The sequence below is a fragment of the Macaca fascicularis genome, chromosome 9, assembly GCF_037993035.2.
Source record: "Macaca fascicularis isolate 582-1 chromosome 9, T2T-MFA8v1.1".
Lineage (NCBI taxonomy): Eukaryota > Metazoa > Chordata > Mammalia > Primates > Cercopithecidae > Macaca > Macaca fascicularis.
In genome coordinates this window covers 77,159,430-77,176,574 of record NC_088383.1, presented here as the reverse complement: position 1 = coordinate 77,176,574, position 17,145 = coordinate 77,159,430, and the positions used below count along the sequence as shown (strand labels likewise).

General features: G+C 43.5%; 1 protein-coding gene and 1 long non-coding RNA gene across 5 annotated transcripts in view; one reads left to right on the top strand and one right to left on the bottom strand.

Annotated features, from left to right (window-relative positions):
* The window catches only part of HKDC1 (hexokinase domain containing 1), a 47,075-nt gene extending 37,158 nt beyond the window's left edge, over nt 1-9,917 (top strand). For 2 of the 4 annotated variants that reach the window (XM_045361108.2, XM_005565675.3), the window contains 3 exons: nt 1,902-2,057; nt 7,612-7,845; nt 8,978-9,917. In XM_045361108.2, the coding sequence (XP_045217043.2) occupies nt 1,902-2,057; nt 7,612-7,845; nt 8,978-9,125 (538 nt within the window). In that variant the 3' untranslated portion in view covers nt 9,126-9,917. Of the gene's footprint in view, nt 1-1,901; nt 2,058-4,225; nt 4,362-7,611; nt 7,846-8,977 lie in introns of those variants that run through there. The other 2 variants (XM_045361109.2, XM_065520986.1) reach the window with 2 other exon arrangements.
* Nucleotides 511-15,805, bottom strand: LOC135965126 (uncharacterized). Its single transcript, XR_010577994.2, has 3 exons — nt 15,744-15,805; nt 10,549-10,640; nt 511-636 (listed from the first exon to the last, which is right to left on the bottom strand). It is a non-coding gene; the product is annotated as an uncharacterized lncRNA (long non-coding RNA).
* Between the last annotated feature and the right edge of the window lie 1,340 nt (nt 15,806-17,145).

The window sequence follows — 17,145 nt, the reverse complement described above, 5'->3', positions numbered from 1 at the left end:
AAAATATTATGACAAGTTTGCAACAGGTAAAAGGGAAAAGTCCCTTTTTCTAATTACCATAAGGCCCCATAAGGTCTAGTGGTGGTTCTGGAAGTGAGGCAGAGGCTGCCAGCATGTTCATTCGCCAAGGGCATGGTGACTCAGTGACCCCTCTTGGGATGGGCTTTTAGTAAGTCTCTTTCAGAAGCCAACATCTTCAGGCCTTCAAGAGCTGGCTACTAGGTTGGTGACCTTCTCTGGGAGTGGGGAAGTGGCCACCTGTGATGGATGAGAATGCTGGTTCTTGACCATGATGTCATGTCCTACCATGGGTCACAATCACTTGTGAGGTGTATTCCAATAACTAACCACACGAAAAATACTGAAAATAATGAATGGTTTAAAAAATAAATTAGAGTAGATTTCACTTGCATTCTGTTATTATGAGAGAAAGGGATAGCAGAGATAGAGCTGGCATGTGATATTAGTCCATTCTCCCGTTGCTATAAAGAACTACCTGAGACTGGGTAATTTATGGAGAAAAGAGGTTTAATTGGCTCACAGTTCCACAGGCTGTACAGGAAGCATGGCTGGGGGGCCTCAGGAAACTTACTATAATGGCAGAACATGAAGGGGAAGCAGGCACGTCTTACATGGCTGGAGAAAGAGGAAGAAAGAGTGAAGGGGGAGGTGTTACACACTATTAAAACAACCAGATCTTGTGCAAACCCACTCACTATCACCAGAACAACAGGGGGGCAATCCGCCCCCATGATCCAGTCACCTCCCAGCAGGCCCCTCCTCCAATACTGGGGATTGCAATTCAACTTGAGATTTTGGTGGAGACATAAATCCAAACGATATCACATGCTAAAACTTGATTATTAACCCAGGCCCATCCCCTAGAAGAGGAGTTGGCACACTTATTCTGTAAAAGAACAGATAGTAAATGTTTTAGGTTTTGCAGGCCATATGGTCTTTATCAAAACTAAGCTCAATGTCTTAATATAGAAAATAATGGGAAACATAGATTTATTGTTAGGGGTGCTATCCAAGTTGAGAGCTTGAGCAGATGGGAAATGTGAGGGGATGCCTAGGCCATGGACACCTTGGGAACTGTTGAACTGAGAACGTTGTCTAGGAAGAGGCTCAGAAAAGACCGAGACTGGCCCTGGTGGTTTCTCTCCCCTTTGGCATCAGTCTTGTAACTGGAAGGCAGGTGAGTTGTGGTAAGCCCAGCTAAAGCAGGGATTGCTCCAAAAAGAAGGTACCTTCCCTCTGAATCCCAAGTTGGGGCATCTGAGTATCATGGCTCTTCCCAAGGGGCAGTTCATTCTAATTAGTGTTGTGTCTGCAGCCACTGAAGGCTCACATTTTTGGACTGAGGTTTTAAGGGGCAGCACCTTTGAACTTGTCTTGAAACCACCATTGTTTGTTTGTTCTGGTGTTAATCCCTTAGACTGATGAGGTCTTGAGCAGTGAAGAGAACCCAAGCCCAGCACATAAATGCTTTCCATTTGACTCTGCAAGCAGTGGGAGTCTGCCTCTGTGTCACTGTTGTTAATGATGATGTGTGTCACCATTACACATCCTGTGCAGAGTGCCTGGTCAGTACGAGGCCCCTTTTCTCTCTTGCTCTCTTGGCCCTCATGGAGCTCACAGCCCAATAGAAAGGAGGAAGGGAATTAATGCTTTTGAGCACCCCTGGTGCATGCAGACAGTTTCAATGTGTTAACTCACAGAGCAGAATCTCCAGTGGAACAGATTTGTAACACAAAGCCAATGAGCATTGGCTTTGGGGCCAAGACCAGGGACTAACTTTTGCTTAGCGCCCATGCGTGGTTCCAAAGCCTGGCCTTCTCACATCATGTGGTCTTCTGCATTGCATGTCTGCCCCAACCTTATCCCTCTTCGCCAAACAGATACGAGAAAATGACCAGTGGGATGTACTTGGGGGAGATTGTGCGGCAGATCCTGATCCACCTGACCAAGCAGGGTCTCCTCTTCCGAGGGCAGATTTCAGAGCGTCTCCGGACCAGGGGCATCTTCGAAACCAAGTTCCTGTCCCAGATTGAAAGGTGACCTGTGATCAAGTTCATCATGAGGCTCTGACTGGCGTATACTGCCACTGCGCTGGGGTTGGGCCAATTTGAGGTTTAAAAAGAAAAACAGAAAGGCCCTGGCTGGACAAGGGATTGCCTCCTGGGGCTGCTCTTCTCTTTCCAACTGATTCAGGATCACAGCCTCGAGGACCATGTGTATAGCACTCTGGGGCCTGCAGCCCGCCTGGGTCTCAGAATGTTTAGCAGAAATGACTAAGTCCTCCACCAAGCTTCCTAAATAGTTACACAAGAGTTAGGTTAAGGCTAAAAAATAATCCTCTTTTGTTCCTGAAAAAATCAACCACATGCTCAACTACAGCTATTTTGATTTTTGCATATTATATTTCCTTTTTAAGGTTTTTTTTTTTTTTTTTTTTGGTGACAGGGCTCACTCTGTCACTTAGACTGGAGTGCGGTGGTGCGATTGCAACTCATTATAGCCTCTGTCTTCAGGGCTCAGGTAATCCTCCCACCTCAGCCTCCTGAGTAGCTGGGACCACAGGTGCACACCACAATGCCCAGCTAATATTTGTATTTTTTGTAGAGATGGGGTTTCCCCATGTTGCCCAGGCTGGTCTCGAACTCCTGACCTCAAGCAATCTGCTCACCTCAGCCTCCCAAAGTGCTAGGATTACAGGTGTGAGCCAGTGCGCCCAGCTCCTTTTAAGTTCTTGAATGCATGCAAACATTTTTCATAATCATAATCATTACATTTATCACTCTGTGTATTATGTTTTCAGTGTTTGTTCATGAAAATTTTCATTTAAAATTCTGGGCCGGGCGCGGTGGCTCAAGGGTCGGGCGCGGTGGCTCAAGGGCCGGGCGCGGTGGCTCAAGCCTGTAATCCCAGCACTTTGGGAGGCCGAGACGGGCGGATCACAAGGTCAGGAGATTGAGACCATCCTGGCTAACACGGCGAAACCCCGTCTCTACTAAAAACACAAAAAATTAGCTGGGCGAGGTGGCGGGCGCCTGTGGTCCCAGCTACTCGGGAGGCTGAGGCAGGAGAATGGCGGGAACCCAGGAGGCGGAGCTTGCAGTGAGCTGAGATCTGGCCACTGCACTCCAGCCTGGGCGACAGAGCGAGACTCCGTCTCAAAAATAAATAAATAAATAAATAAATAAATAAATAAATAAATAAATAAAATAAAATTCTGGTTTTAGTTTTTTTAATTATTTTGAGACAAAGTTTCACTCTTGTTGCCCAGGCTGGAGTGCAATGGCGTGATCTCAGCTCACTGCAACCTCTGCCTCCTGAGTTCAAGCGATTCTCCTGCCTCAGCCTCAGCTGGGATAACAGGCCTGTGCCACCCGGCCCAGATAATTTTTTGTATTATTTTAGTAGAGATTTGGTTTCACCACGTTGGTCAGGCTCGTCTTGAACTCCTGACCTCAGGTGATCCACCTGCCTCGGCCTCCCAAAGTGTTGGGATTACAGGTGTGAGCCACCATGCACGGCTATTTTGTTTTTTATTATACAAAGTCTTAAGCATATACAAAAGTGGAAAGAGAGGTAAAGTGAGCTCAATATTTCCATCACCACTTTCAACAATAATAAACTCATGGCCAAACTGGGCTCATCTATACAGTCCCGCTGTCCTCATCCCTAGGCTGGGTTAATTTGAAACAAACCCCACATCTTACATCAGTTCATCTGTAAATATTTCATAATGTATTCTGAAATATAAGGGTTCTTAATAAAACATAACTACAGTACCATTATCACACTTAAAAATCTAATGATAAACCTCAGTCTCACAAAATGTCCTGTTAGTGTTCTTATTTCCTGAATTGCCAAAAATTAATGGTTTTTACAGTTCTTTTGTTTGCATCAGTATCCAGACAAAGTTTACACACTGCATTTGGTTAATATGTTTAAATAATCTCTTTTAATCTATGGGTTTCCTCTCCCTGTCTTGCTTTCCCTTGCCATGTATTTGTTGAAAAAACTGTTGTCTTATCCTATGAGTTTCCTGTATTCTAGATTTTGTGGATTGCAGCATTTAGCATTTTCCTCTGTCTTCTTGTATTTCCCAAAAACACTTAGTTTAGACCCAGGTGCTTAGTTAGATTCAGTAGTTAATTTTGGACAAGAATATTTCTTAGGTGGCATTGAGTTGTCTGTCTGTCTCTCTTTCTTTTAGGATGTTATCAGTCATTGATGCATATTGCCTGGATCTATTATTTCACTAGACATCGTAAATGGTGATGATTCCTGCAGTTATTAGCTGGAATACTTCTAGAAAGAGGAACTTTCCCCTATCAACTCTTTGGTGTAATTATCACTTTGAATGGTTGCATATTATACTATGTTACTGTACTATAATTTACTAAACTTTCCCTTTAGTATAGGATGTCTAGTTTATAATTTATAAATTCCTGTTATTCTGAGTAACCGTAGTTGTTCTTTTAGTACACATAGTCATTTGAATATTGTAAATCATTTCGTCAGTAGTAGAAACATTTGGTTAAAAGAGTATTTCGCCGTGGGTGCAGTATTTTTTTTAAAAAAAAGTAGTTTCAATTTCCATCACCACCAGTTATGTACAAATATGTCAGTTCCACTGCTTTTTGTGCTAGCACTGGATGTTATCTGATGCTTTGTTTTTGGATTTTATCTCCATTTGGGTTCATTCATTTAATTCTCCTGGTCTTTATGGTCAGATGCCCACAAGTGAAAAATCACTTTCCAGTGGGGAAAAAAAGAAAACACATTATACATGAAAGTGGTGTATGTAATGAGGTAAATCAGATGGGCTGTTTAAGGGGAGTTCTTATTGTTTAAGGAGAGGATGGTGGAATCAATAACAGCAGCAGCGATTATATATTTTTGGGGTGTTAACTAGCAAGTGCTCAGCATCCTTCTCCTGTCTAGTCTTCACCCCATCCAATCTGAACAGATGGGTTAAAAATCATTATGTTTGGTGACCAAAGGGATCCTATTTTGCTGTGTAAAACAGCTTCTCTCTCATGAGCAATAGATAAGCAAGTTTACTTATCTTTGCCTTGCTTTTCTTTTTTCCATAATAAAAGGAAAGTTGTTCCTAGACAAGCGCAAGGTGGTAACACTCTTATACCCCCAGAATTATTTGCTTCTGCTGCATAAGAAGTGTCTGTTTTGAATGTTTTGATTTCTACAGGTTGTTGTTTTGTTTTTTTGTTTTCTGAGACAGGGCCTCACTCTGTTGCCTGGGCTGGAGGGCAGTGGCGCAATCACAGCTCAGTGCATCCTCAACCTCCCGGGTTCAAGTGATCCTCCCACCTCAGCTGCCACCACTGCTTCTCTCCCCTGCTCCCACCCACTGTCAAGTAGCTGGGACTACAGGCACACACCACTACACCTAGCTAATTTTTGTATTTTTTGTAGAGATGGGGTTTCACCATGTTGCCCAGATTGGTCTTGAATTCCTGGGCTCAAGCAATCCACCTGCCTAGACCTCCCAAAGTGGTAGGATTACAGGCATGAGCCACCATGCCCGGCCAGGTTTTGTTTTTTAAAACCTTCCTGGAATAAAAAGAAAATTATCCACCTAGTGCCAATGGGAATTGGTAGGTGCCGTGCTAACTGCAGCCCATTTCAAAGCAGTTTGTCAAATGGATGGGACAGTGTTCTCAGGGGGAAGGTCCCTGAATTTACAGTCTTAGAGCTTGAGTTTTAAGATTTATCTCCACTACTTAACCTGTTTATGCTGCATGAGCTGAGGCAGGTTGTTTCACCTCTTTGAATTCCAGTTTCCTGCTTCATAACAGAAATAATTGCCCTGTTGCTTAACTCCCAGATTGCTCTGAGGATCAGGAAGGGAATGTACTTGAACTAAGTAAGCTGTGAAAGGCTGGACCCAGGAAGGAATTGCAGGCTTTCTCTTTAGACACACCAGTTGAAAAACCTTTTTTTCTTACTATACAAATGTTATTCATTCATTTTAGAGAATCTAAAAAATACAGATAAGCAAAAGAAGAAAAATAAGGATTAAGCTAGGTGTGGTGGCTCACGCCTGTAATCCCAGCACTTTGGGAGGCCAAGGCAGGCAGATCACCTGAGGTCAGGAGTTCAAGACCAGGCTGGCCAACATGGTGAAACTCTGTCTGTACTAAAAATACAAATATTAGCTGGGCATGGTGGTGGGGCTATAATCCCAGCTACTTGGGAAGCTGAGGCAGGAGAATCACTTGAACCCAGGAGGCGTAGGTTGCAGTGAGCTGAGATCATTGCACTCCAGCCTGGGCAACAAGAGTGAAATTCAGTCTCAAAAAAAAAAAAAAAAAGGAATTACCTGTAATCCTCCCAATGTCTGAATAGATTTCCTTATATGTATGTGTGTGTGTGTGTGTGTGTGTGTGTATGTCTTTTTTTTTATCTTGGCAAGGGCAAACATTAAAATAAAAAACTAACATTATATTGTGCATAGTATTTTATAATCCATTTTTTCACTATGTCATTATGTCATGAAGATTTTCCATGGCATCATCTTTTTTTTTGTTTGTTTTAGAGATGGGGTCGTGGGGTCTTGTTATGTAGCCCAGACTGGTCTCAAATTCCTGGCCTAAAGTGATTCTCTTGCCTCAGCCTCCCAAAGTGCTGGGATTTCAGGTGTAAGCCACTGTGTTGGCTACAAACTCATCTTTAAGATCTACGAAGAATTCTACCGTTTGGCTACACCACTGTTTACCTGCTGAATCCCCTGTGTGGTCATACAGGTTGTTTCTCAATTGTCTTTCTTGATAACACTCCTCTTCTCTAATTATTACCTGAGACAGTCAAGGATACAACTTCACATCACTTAGCGTGGGAGTCAGGGCTCCGTTTAAGTACCATTAGTTCACTGTGAGATGACCGGGGTCTAGACTTGAAGCCATCCTGCCTCGTGATGGGTGTTTCTCTGCATGGGTTTACAGTCCTACCTGGTTCCGATTCTCTAAGGTTCTGATTGTATTTTGTATATTCATGTATTCACTTGCTCATTGAATGTACCCTGCTGGCTACTACTGAAAATACAGTCTTACTATCAAAGAGCAGAGAAATCAGAAAAAGGGAAGAAAATGAAGAGAATCAGAAAAAGTTAAATAGAAGGAAAGTTGGCCTCCAATTGAAGGGGGCCAGCGTATGAGAGTTGGCATGGTTTGTGGCAAAGTGCGAGAGGTGGTGTGAAAAGGGTTGAATTTGAGCCCCTGCTCTCTAACGAGAGGGCACAGCCCTAGCAGGCTGAGCCACAGCCTCTGCTTCTGAAAAACAGGTACCTGGTGTGTTGGTTGCTGCAGCTCATGTGGCTTCTAGTGAGATCATAGATATGAACATGCTGAACACCAGAGGCATTCACACTTTATTTTTTAAAGTTGATGGAACTTCCACGGGTGGTGGACCTTCTTGAGTCTCTACTCCTAAGCCTTTCTGCTCCAGCCTAGCCATTGCCTGGGTCAATTTCTCCCCACTCCTGCAAGGGCATCTAAGAATGGGAAGGCTGTGGGTTGCATTGAGCACATCCCAGGATGCTGGGAAGGAGGTCCTGACTCCCTGCTCTATTGCCTGCAGCGATCGGCTGGCCCTCCTCCAGGTCAGGACGATTCTGCAGCAGCTGGGCCTGGACAGCACATGTGAGGACAGCATCGTGGTGAAGGAGGTGTGCGGAGCTGTGTCCCGGAGGGCGGCCCAGCTCTGCGGTGCTGGCCTGGCCGCTATAGTGGAAAAAAGGAGAGAAGACCAGGGGCTGGAGCACCTGAGGATCACTGTGGGTGTGGATGGCACCCTGTACAAGCTGCACCCTCAGTGAGTGCCCACGAGAGGCATGGCGGGTGGGGCAGCAGAGGTGCTGGAGACCAAGTGTGGACTTGGCATAGCCTCCTCAGCCGTGGCATGGGAAGATGCATCCCCATCCTTTTATGGGAAAGGAGTGCTGTGTGGTCAAGCCACCTATTCAATCTGACAGACAAGGTGTGAGCCCTGGTGCCTCTGCTACTTGTAATACGGTGTGGGAATGTTAGCTGGTCTCTCTAAACCCCAGGTTCCTGATCCACAAAAGGCCGGCACTAATAATCCCTACCACATAGGGCTAAATGTGTGAGGTTGAAATGAGTGAGTACATGTAAAGTGCTTCACACAGAGCTCAAGAAATGTAAGTTGGCTGAGTGCAGTGGCTCATGCCTGTAATGGCAGAGACAGGAGAATCCCTTGAGCCCTGGAGTTTGAGACCAGCCTGGGCAACACAGGGAGACTCCATCTCCACAAACATAAATAAATAAAATACAGTCTGGGCGCAGTGGCTCAAGCCTGTAATCCCAGCACTTTCAGAGGCTGAGACGGACGTATCACGAGGTCAGGAGATCGAGACCATCCTGGCTAACACGGTGAAACCCCGTCTCTACTAAAAAATACAAAAAACTAGCCGGGCGAGGTGGCAGGCGCCTGCAGTCCCAGCTACTTGGGAGGCTGAGGCAGGAGAATGGCGTGAACCGGGGAGGCGGAGCTTGCAGTGAGCTGAGATCCGGCCACTGCACTCCAGCCTGGGCGACAGAGCGAGACTCTGTCTCAAAAAAAAAAAGATAAATAAATAAATAAATAAATAAATAAATAATAAAATAAAATACAAAATGAACAAACATTACAAATATTAGCTGGGCATGATGGTGCATACCTGTAGTCCCAGCTACATGGGAGGCTGAGCTGGGGGGCTTGAGCCTGGGAACTTGAGACTACAGTGGGCTGTGATGGCACAACTGCACTCTACACCCTGGACAACAGAGTGAGACCATGTCTAAAAAAAAAAATTAGAAGAAGAAGCTGTTTAGAGCCTTGAAAAGCAAACCAAAGGGAAGAAGCTAAAGAAATTAGATTATGATCATTTATAAATGTGCTGATTCTACATGGGAGGGCTGATGATGTTTCTTTCTCTTTTTCATAGCTTTTCTAGAATATTGCAGGAAACTGTGAAGGAACTAGCCCCTCGATGTGATGTGACATTCATGCTGTCAGAAGATGGCAGTGGAAAAGGGGCAGCACTGATCACTGCTGTGGCCAAGAGGTTACAGCAGGCACAGAAGGAGAACTAGGAACCCTTGGGATTGGATCTGATGCATCTTGGACACTGACCGGCTTTTCCTCTGGCAGATCAGTTGGTCAGAGACCAATGGGCACCCTCCTGGCTGACCTCACCTTCTGGATGGCCGAAAGAGAACCCCAGGTTCTCGGGTACTCTTAGTATCTTGTTACTGGATTTGCAGTGATGTTACGTGACATTTATATTTGGTATATTTGGGCCAAAATGGGCCAACTTGTGAAATCAAAATGTCTATTCTGAGAGATCCCCTTTCAAGACATTTTTCAGTTGAGGATTGAGCTGTCAGTTCTCTGTGGTTTTCAGTCCTGTGGCTGCTGGACTTGGAAATATATAGAATCTGCCCATGTGACTGGCAGGCTGTTTCCCCATTGGGATGCTTAAGTCATCTCTTATAGGGGATTGGGCCCTATACTTGTGGATGAACACTGGAGAGCAAGAGGAACTCATGTTATGAACTAGGGGTATCTCATCTAACTTGTCCTTAACTTGCCATGTTGACTTCAAACCTGATGACAGAACAAAGACTTTGAAGTATCCAGCCCCGGGGTGCAGAGAGGTTGATTGCCAGGGAGCCCTGCAGGAATCTTTGCATGCTTAAAGCAAGTTATGTCAGCATCCTGATTTTGTTCCTTATTAAGTGTGTGCCATGAGGTGGGGTGCTGTCTGGGGCATCTGTTTTTCATTTTGCATGTGGTTTGTGTTGCAGCTGTTGATAGTTGTTCTAAGGATTGTTAGGTATATGAAATCCAGTAAATTAATAAAAAATTTTTGATTTTCCAATAAACTTCGCATGAGGTGCTGATATTTCTTCTGGGAGGCTTACTTGGTAACACCATGCTTTGTTGATGGAATAAGGGATGCAGAGTCAGAAGCAGCTTGAGCATTTTTCTCGAGTCCAAACTTCCTACCAACAGGGGGAAATATATGGAATATCTTCTAAAATATCCTTAACAGATTATCCAGATTTCTTTGGAATACTTCCAGTAACTGAGCATTTTCCACACGATCTACAGCTCTTGCTTTTGAACAGCTGGGGTTGACTGGAAGTCCTTCTGACTTCTGAGCTCGGTTCCTCCCATACACCCCACTGATCTCCATTCTACCCTGCAGAACTATGTGGAATTGGCCTATCCCTGACCATTTCTCCAGTGGACTTCCTCTCTCTGTCCTCTCTTCCCCACTTTACCTGAACTGCCTGTGCCTTTCTGTTTTGCACATAGTTATCTGTATGAGTTTTACATCTGGCCAGATAGATTGTAAACTCTTTGTCAAACACATTCTTGTATTGCTCTAGTGAACCTAGCACTGTGCCATTCCTATCAAATACTTACTTGTGGGAGGCATGATTGAAAAAAATAGAACTTTTCAAGAAATTTTCTTCAGAAAAAGTATAGACTGGGTGTGGTGGCTCACACCTGTAATCTCAGCTCTTTGGGAGGCCAAGTCAGGAAGATTGCTTGAGGCCAGGAGTTCAAGATCAGCTTGGGCAACATATCAAGACCCCCATCTGTTAAAAAAAAAAAATTTGTTTTAATTAGTTGAATGTGGTGGTGCACACCTGCAGTCCCAGTCACTCAGGAGGCTGAGGTGGGGTGTATCTCTCAAGTCTAGGTTCCAGGTTACAATGAGCTATGACTGTACCACTGCACTCCAGCCTGGGCAACAGAATGAGACCCTGCTTCTTAAAAAAAAAAAAAAAAAAAGAGAGAGAGAGAAAGAGAAAGAAAGGAAAGAAAGAAAGAAAGGAAAGAAAGAAAGAAAGGAAAGAAAGAAAGAGAAACAAAAGAGAAAGAGAGAAAGAAAAGAAAGGAAGAAAGGAAGGAAGGAAGGAAATTGTCAACTCTTGTTATTGTCATGGGAAACAAACTGAAAAGAATAATCGAGTGATTTTATTTTTATTTATTTGCTTAGTTACATACTTAATTATGACAACTCCACAGAGTGTTCTTGCTGTCTCTTCAAAAGATTACGGCTTTGGCCAGGCGTGGTGGCTCATGCCTGTAATTCCAGCATTTTGGGTGGCCAAGGCAGGCAGATCACCTGAGTTCAGGAGTTCGAGACCAGCCTGGCCAGCATGATGAAATGCGTCTCTACTAAAAATACAAAATATTGTAAAAATACAAAAAAAAAAAAAAAAAAAAATAGCCAGGCATGGTGGTGCATGCCTGTGATCCCAGCTACTTGGGAGGCTGAGTCAGGAGAATCACTTGCACCTGGGAGGTGGAGGTTGCAGTGAGCTGAGATCAAGCTACTGCACTCCAGTCTGGGTGACAGAATGAGACTCCATCTCAAAAAAAAAAAAAACAAAAAAAAGGGTTTTGGATTCCAGCTCTAAGTGTCACCATTTGCTGAAGCAGGATGTCCAGATGGAGTGAAGGGGGATGAGTCTAAAGACCGAGAGAGAGAGGCCAGCTAGGGCTGGGGGTAATGAGGGAGCTGAGGGTTCCTTGGGACATATTTTTTATACTTTCTTTTTTGTTGTGTTTTGAGACAAGGTCTCACTCTGTCACCCAGGTTGGAGCATGGTGGCACAATCATGAATCACTGCAACCTTGACCTCCTGGGCTGAAGGCATTCTCGCATCTCAGCTTCCCAAGCAGCTGGGACCGCAGGCACATGCCACCATGCCAGCTAATTTTTAAATTTTTTGTAGGGACAGGAGTCTCATTATGTTGCCCTGACTTGTCTCAAACTCCTGGCCTCAAGTGATCCTCCCGCTTTGGCCTTCCAAAGTGCTGATATATAGTCATAAGTCACCGTGTCTGGTCCATACTTTCAACACAAATGTATGGTGGTACTGCTGTGAACAGGTCCTAGATTTATCAAAATTATCTCTTTTTTATTTTAAGGTTATATCTCTTTAGATAAATGGCGTATGAATGTTTTAAATGTATCTTTTTTATATTTTGAAGTTACGCCTCTTTGGAGAAATGTTTCACCTTATCAGGTTTCATCTTAATCAACTGAAAACCTTGCTGTCCTTATTCTCTTTCCCTAGTTCTCCCATTTTATGGTAAGACATCCTCAGCTTCCAGTCCCTCTTTCCCCTGGTTCTGCCAGGGATCTTTCTCTTTGCTGTCTTTCCCGGACAAGTGATCTGACCCGTAGATTCAGGTTGTTGTGCCACTAAGTTCTTCCATGACCTGGTCTCTCAGCACATGTTTGGCAGGTTAGGGGAGGTCACCCAGTCCCTTCTCACCCAGCCCTGGTCTCTTACAAGAAAAAGGAGCCCCAAGGTATCTAGGCAACCTTGCACATTCTGACTAATTGATCGCATCATAGAATCCTTGAACAAGCACCAGAACTCCAGAGGGGGCAGACATCTATCTTGCTGTGTTTGGACAGGCCAGCCCCTGAAACATCTTGGGCAATGGAGGGTTAACTTCTCAAAGTTTAATAGGCAAGACCAGCAACCATGCAACAAGGTAAACTGTCCTCGTGAGAGCTCCAAAGACTTTATTTTTCTCTCTCTTTTTTCAAGGCAGGGTCTCGCTATGTTATCCAGGCTGCTCTCAAACTCTTGGGCTCAAGCAATCCCCCCACCTTAACCTCCCCAGCAGCTGGGACTACAGGCACACTCCACTGCACCTAGCTGACTTTTCCTTCTAAGCATCTTCGGCTGGGCATGGTGGCTCATGCCTGTAAACCCTGCACTTTGGGAGGCCGAGGTGGGTAGATCACTGGAGGTCAGGAGTTCGAGACCAGCCTGGCCAACATGGTGAAACCTCATCTCTACTAAAAATACAAAAACTTAGCCAGGCATGGTGGCAGGTGCCTGTAATCCCAGCTACTTGGGAGGCTGAAGCAGGAGAATCACTTGAACCCAGGAGGTGGAGGTTGCAGTGAGCCAAGATTGTGACACTGCACTCCAGCCTGGGTGCACAGCGAGTCTGTCTAAAAAAAAAAAAAAAAAAAAAAAGGAAGAGAGAGCATCTTTATCTTCATTTTCTAGCCTTAAGTGTTACGTTCTCCCAGTAACATTTTGCCCAAAAAGAATTGATGAATACAGATTTAAGAATAAGATTTTCCCCATGATGCTGCCTTTCCCGAACAAGTGAGTTCATTCTCATTTGTCTTTCTTCAGAAATCTTTTATCTATCTTTCTCCCATTAGCTGGAATGGGTGCTCCATGAGAATAAAGACTTAGGTTTCATTTTTCCTGTTGTCCCCAGAGCCTACCATACTGGCTGGCATTGAGTAACAATTGGACAGTTTTCTGAATGAAAGACTGAATGCTCAAATAAGCACATGAATTAATTATCACTTTCCTTTGAATCTCTCCATTCTCCTTCCTCACCCAATGGGGCTCAATCCTTATACACCGAAGATATTCTATAAACGATGACTCAATGAATGCCAAGCCCTGTTCTATGCACTGAAGACCCAAAGAAATAAAAGACGTCATCCCTGCTCTGTAAGAATTCATAGGCTAGTAAAGAAAGAAAGATATATAAATATCTGTAATACAACATGGTAAACAGGAACAAGGTGATGACAGTTCTGACCATTTCCTATATCCTTTAGATCAGGAATGCTCAACCTTTGTGCACGTGTATGTGTGTGTGCACGTACTATGTACCCCTTGGACAATCATGTGAAACCTTGTATTCTTGCTCAGAATAACGTTTTTAAATGCATAAAATACATAGGATTACAAGGGAAATTAATAGTGTGAATTACATTTATTAAAATGTTAGAGTGGCACTATGGTAATAATACATGCGTGTGTTTATTAATGCATTATGTAGCAAGATCCAGCAGGAACCTAATAACAACGACAATTTTGAAGTTCTTATTTTTTTCTTTTTTTTTTTGAGATGGAGTATCTCTCTCTCACCCAGGCTGGAGTGCAGTGTCGCGATCTCGGCTCACTGCAAGCTCCGCCTCTCGGGTTCATGCCATTCTCCTGCCTCAGCCTCCCAAGTAGCTGGGACTACAGGCGCCAGCCACCACGCCTGGCTAATTTTTTTGTATTTTTAGTAGAGACGGGGTTTCACCGTGTCAGCCAGGATGGTCTCGATCTCCTGACCTCATGATCCACCCGCCTCGGCCTCCCAAAGTGCTGGGATTACAGGCGTGAGCCACTGCACCCGGCCCCATATTCTTTTTTAAAGATTTAATTTCTCTATTGACATTCTTTATCTTTTCATCCATTTTGTCTAACTTTTATTTTTCTTTAACATAATTACGAAAAAGCATCTTAAAGTCCTTGTCTGCTAATTCCAACATCTGAGTTACCTGTAGGACTGTTTTTGTTGTCTATTTTTTCTCTTGCTTACAGGTCACATTTTTCTACTTGTTTGCATATATTATATATATATATATATATATATTTTTTTTTTTTTTTTTTTTTTTGAGACGGAGTCTCGCTCTGTCGCCCAGGCTGGAGTGCAGTGGCGCGATCTCGGCTCACTGCAAGCTCCGCCTCCCGGGTTCACGCCATTCTCCTGCCTCAGCCTCCCGAGTAGCTGGGACTACAGGCGCCCACAACCGCGCCCGGCTAATTTTTTGTATTTTTAGTAGAGACGGGGTTTCACTGTGGTCTCGATCTCCTGACCTTGTGATCCGCCCGCCTCGGCCTCCCAAAGCGCTGGGATTACAGGCGTGAGCCACCGCGCCCGGCCTATATTATATATTTTTAATATTATGCATAAATAGCCACAAAGTCTGATGTAGATATTATTTTTCACCAGAGAGAGAACACTCTTCTGGCAGCTAAGGTGATGAACTGATCACTTTGATCCAGTCTGATATTGAGCTGGATCAGTTTACTTTTTGTTTCAAATATCAGCTGAGCATGGTGGCTCATACCTGTCATCCTAGCACTTTGGTAGGCTGAGGCAGGATGATCACTTGAGCTCAGGAGTTCAAGACCAACCTGGGCAACATAGTGAGACCTCATCTGTATTTTTTTAGTTTTTCAAATTTAATTTAAAAAATGGTTTCAGCCAGGTGCAGTGGCTCACGTTTGTAATCCCAGCACTTTGGGAGGTCAAAGCAGGCAGATCACCTGAGGTCAGGAGTTTGAGACCAGCCTGGCCAACATGGTGAAACCCTATCTCTACTAAAAATACAAAAAGTACCTGGACATGGTGGCACACACCTGTAATTCCAGCTACTTGGGAGGCTGAGGCAGGAGAATTGCTTGAACTCAGGAGGCAGAGGTTGCTGTGAGCTGAGATGGCACCACTGCACTCCAGCCTGGGTGACAGCAAAACTCTGTCTCAAAAAAAAAAAATAGTTTCAAATATCTTAGAGTCGTGCCTGTCTTGTGTTTATTACAGGCCCTTTTTTCAAGCAGCCTTCTCTTTCTCAAATACAACAATATTATAGGATATCTTTCTCTGAATTTCAATCTAGCCTTCTCTATTGCCCAGAACTTAGCAAAAATCCTGTGGGGTGAACTGGCAGGTGAGGAAAACCAGCTATGCATTTGAAGCTTCTCCAGATTCTACTCTGTCTAGCCAGCTCACATGACCAGAAAAGCTGGCTGGTTTCTCATTCTCTCTGAGTAGGCTTGTCTCTATTCTGGCAAGTCTAATCTCCCCAACCCATGCCAAGACTCAACAAATGCCCTCATAGAGGAAAGCAGTCACGAATCTCCACTCACTTTGCAAGGGTCCCTTCTGCTCTGGAATTTAGTTCCATTAGATTTCCAGCCTTCCAGTGTCTCTAAAAAGAAATATATATGTTTTTTAGTTTATCCATATATATTTTTTCTAATTGCCATAGTGGACACAATGGTCTACTGTTCCCCTCTTACATCCTACATCCTAACCACCAATTCTAAATATTTTAAATTCCCATTACAATGTCTTATTTTACTCACGAGTTATTTAAAAACAACAACAACAACAACTTTCAAGGCCGGATGCGGTGGCTTACGTCTGTAATCCCAGCACGTTGGGAGGCCAAGGCGGGAGGATAGCTTGAGGCCAGGAATTTGAGACCAGCCTGGGCAACATGGCGAGACCCCGTCTCTACTAGATTTAAAATAAATAAATAAATAAAAATTTTAAAAGGAAAAAAAAGCTTAAGTTTGTACATTTATAATTTCCAAGTATATTGTTTTAAATTTGATCATTTTGTTAATTTTTAACTTAATTGTGTGTTGATCTATGGCCTATATCAGGGATTGACTACTTATTTCTGTAAAGGGCCAGGCAGTCACAATTGTAGGCTCTGTGGGCCATATGATCTGTGCTATTATAACAAAAAAGGAGCCATAGACAGCATGTAAATGAACGGGTATGGCTTGGTTCTAATAAAACTTTATTTTCAAAAATAAGTGGCAGGCTGGATTTGTCCTGCAATTCAGTTTGTCAATCCCTGGTCTAAATTATCTTAATTATTTACAAATTTATTATGACTTGCTTTATAAATATGTTTGCTTTGAAATTTGAATGCTTTTCATGTGCACTTAAAATATATTCTGTATTATCTGGGCACAGTGACTCATGCCTGTAATCCCAGCACTTTGGGAGGCTGAGGCAGGTGGATCTCCTGAGGTCAGGAGTTGAGACCAGCCTGGCCAACATAGTGAAATCCTGTCTCTACTAAAAATACAAAAAAATTAGCTGAGCGTGGTGCTGGGCACCTGTCACCCCAGCTACTCGGGAGGCTGAGGCAGGAGAATTGCTTGAACCCAGGAGGCAGAGGTTGCAGTGAGCCAAGATCACATCATTGCACTCCAGCCTGGGCAACAAGAGTAAAACTCCTCAAAAAAAAAAGAAAAAGAAAAAAGAAAAAAAAAATAAGTATATATATACTGTATTAAATAAATAATTCTATATATTTATTAGATTAAACTTGTTCAAATCTTTTATAACTTTGTTGATTTCATTTGTTTGCTTGCTTGACCTAATGGCAGAGAAAAATACATTTAAATTTATTCTTATAATGTGGATTTGTCAGAGTATTTCCGTAGGTCTAACAATTCTTGCTTTAATATTTAGTGGTTAATTTATTAGAATTTTAACATCTGGCCAGGCACAGTGGTTCATGCCTGTAAT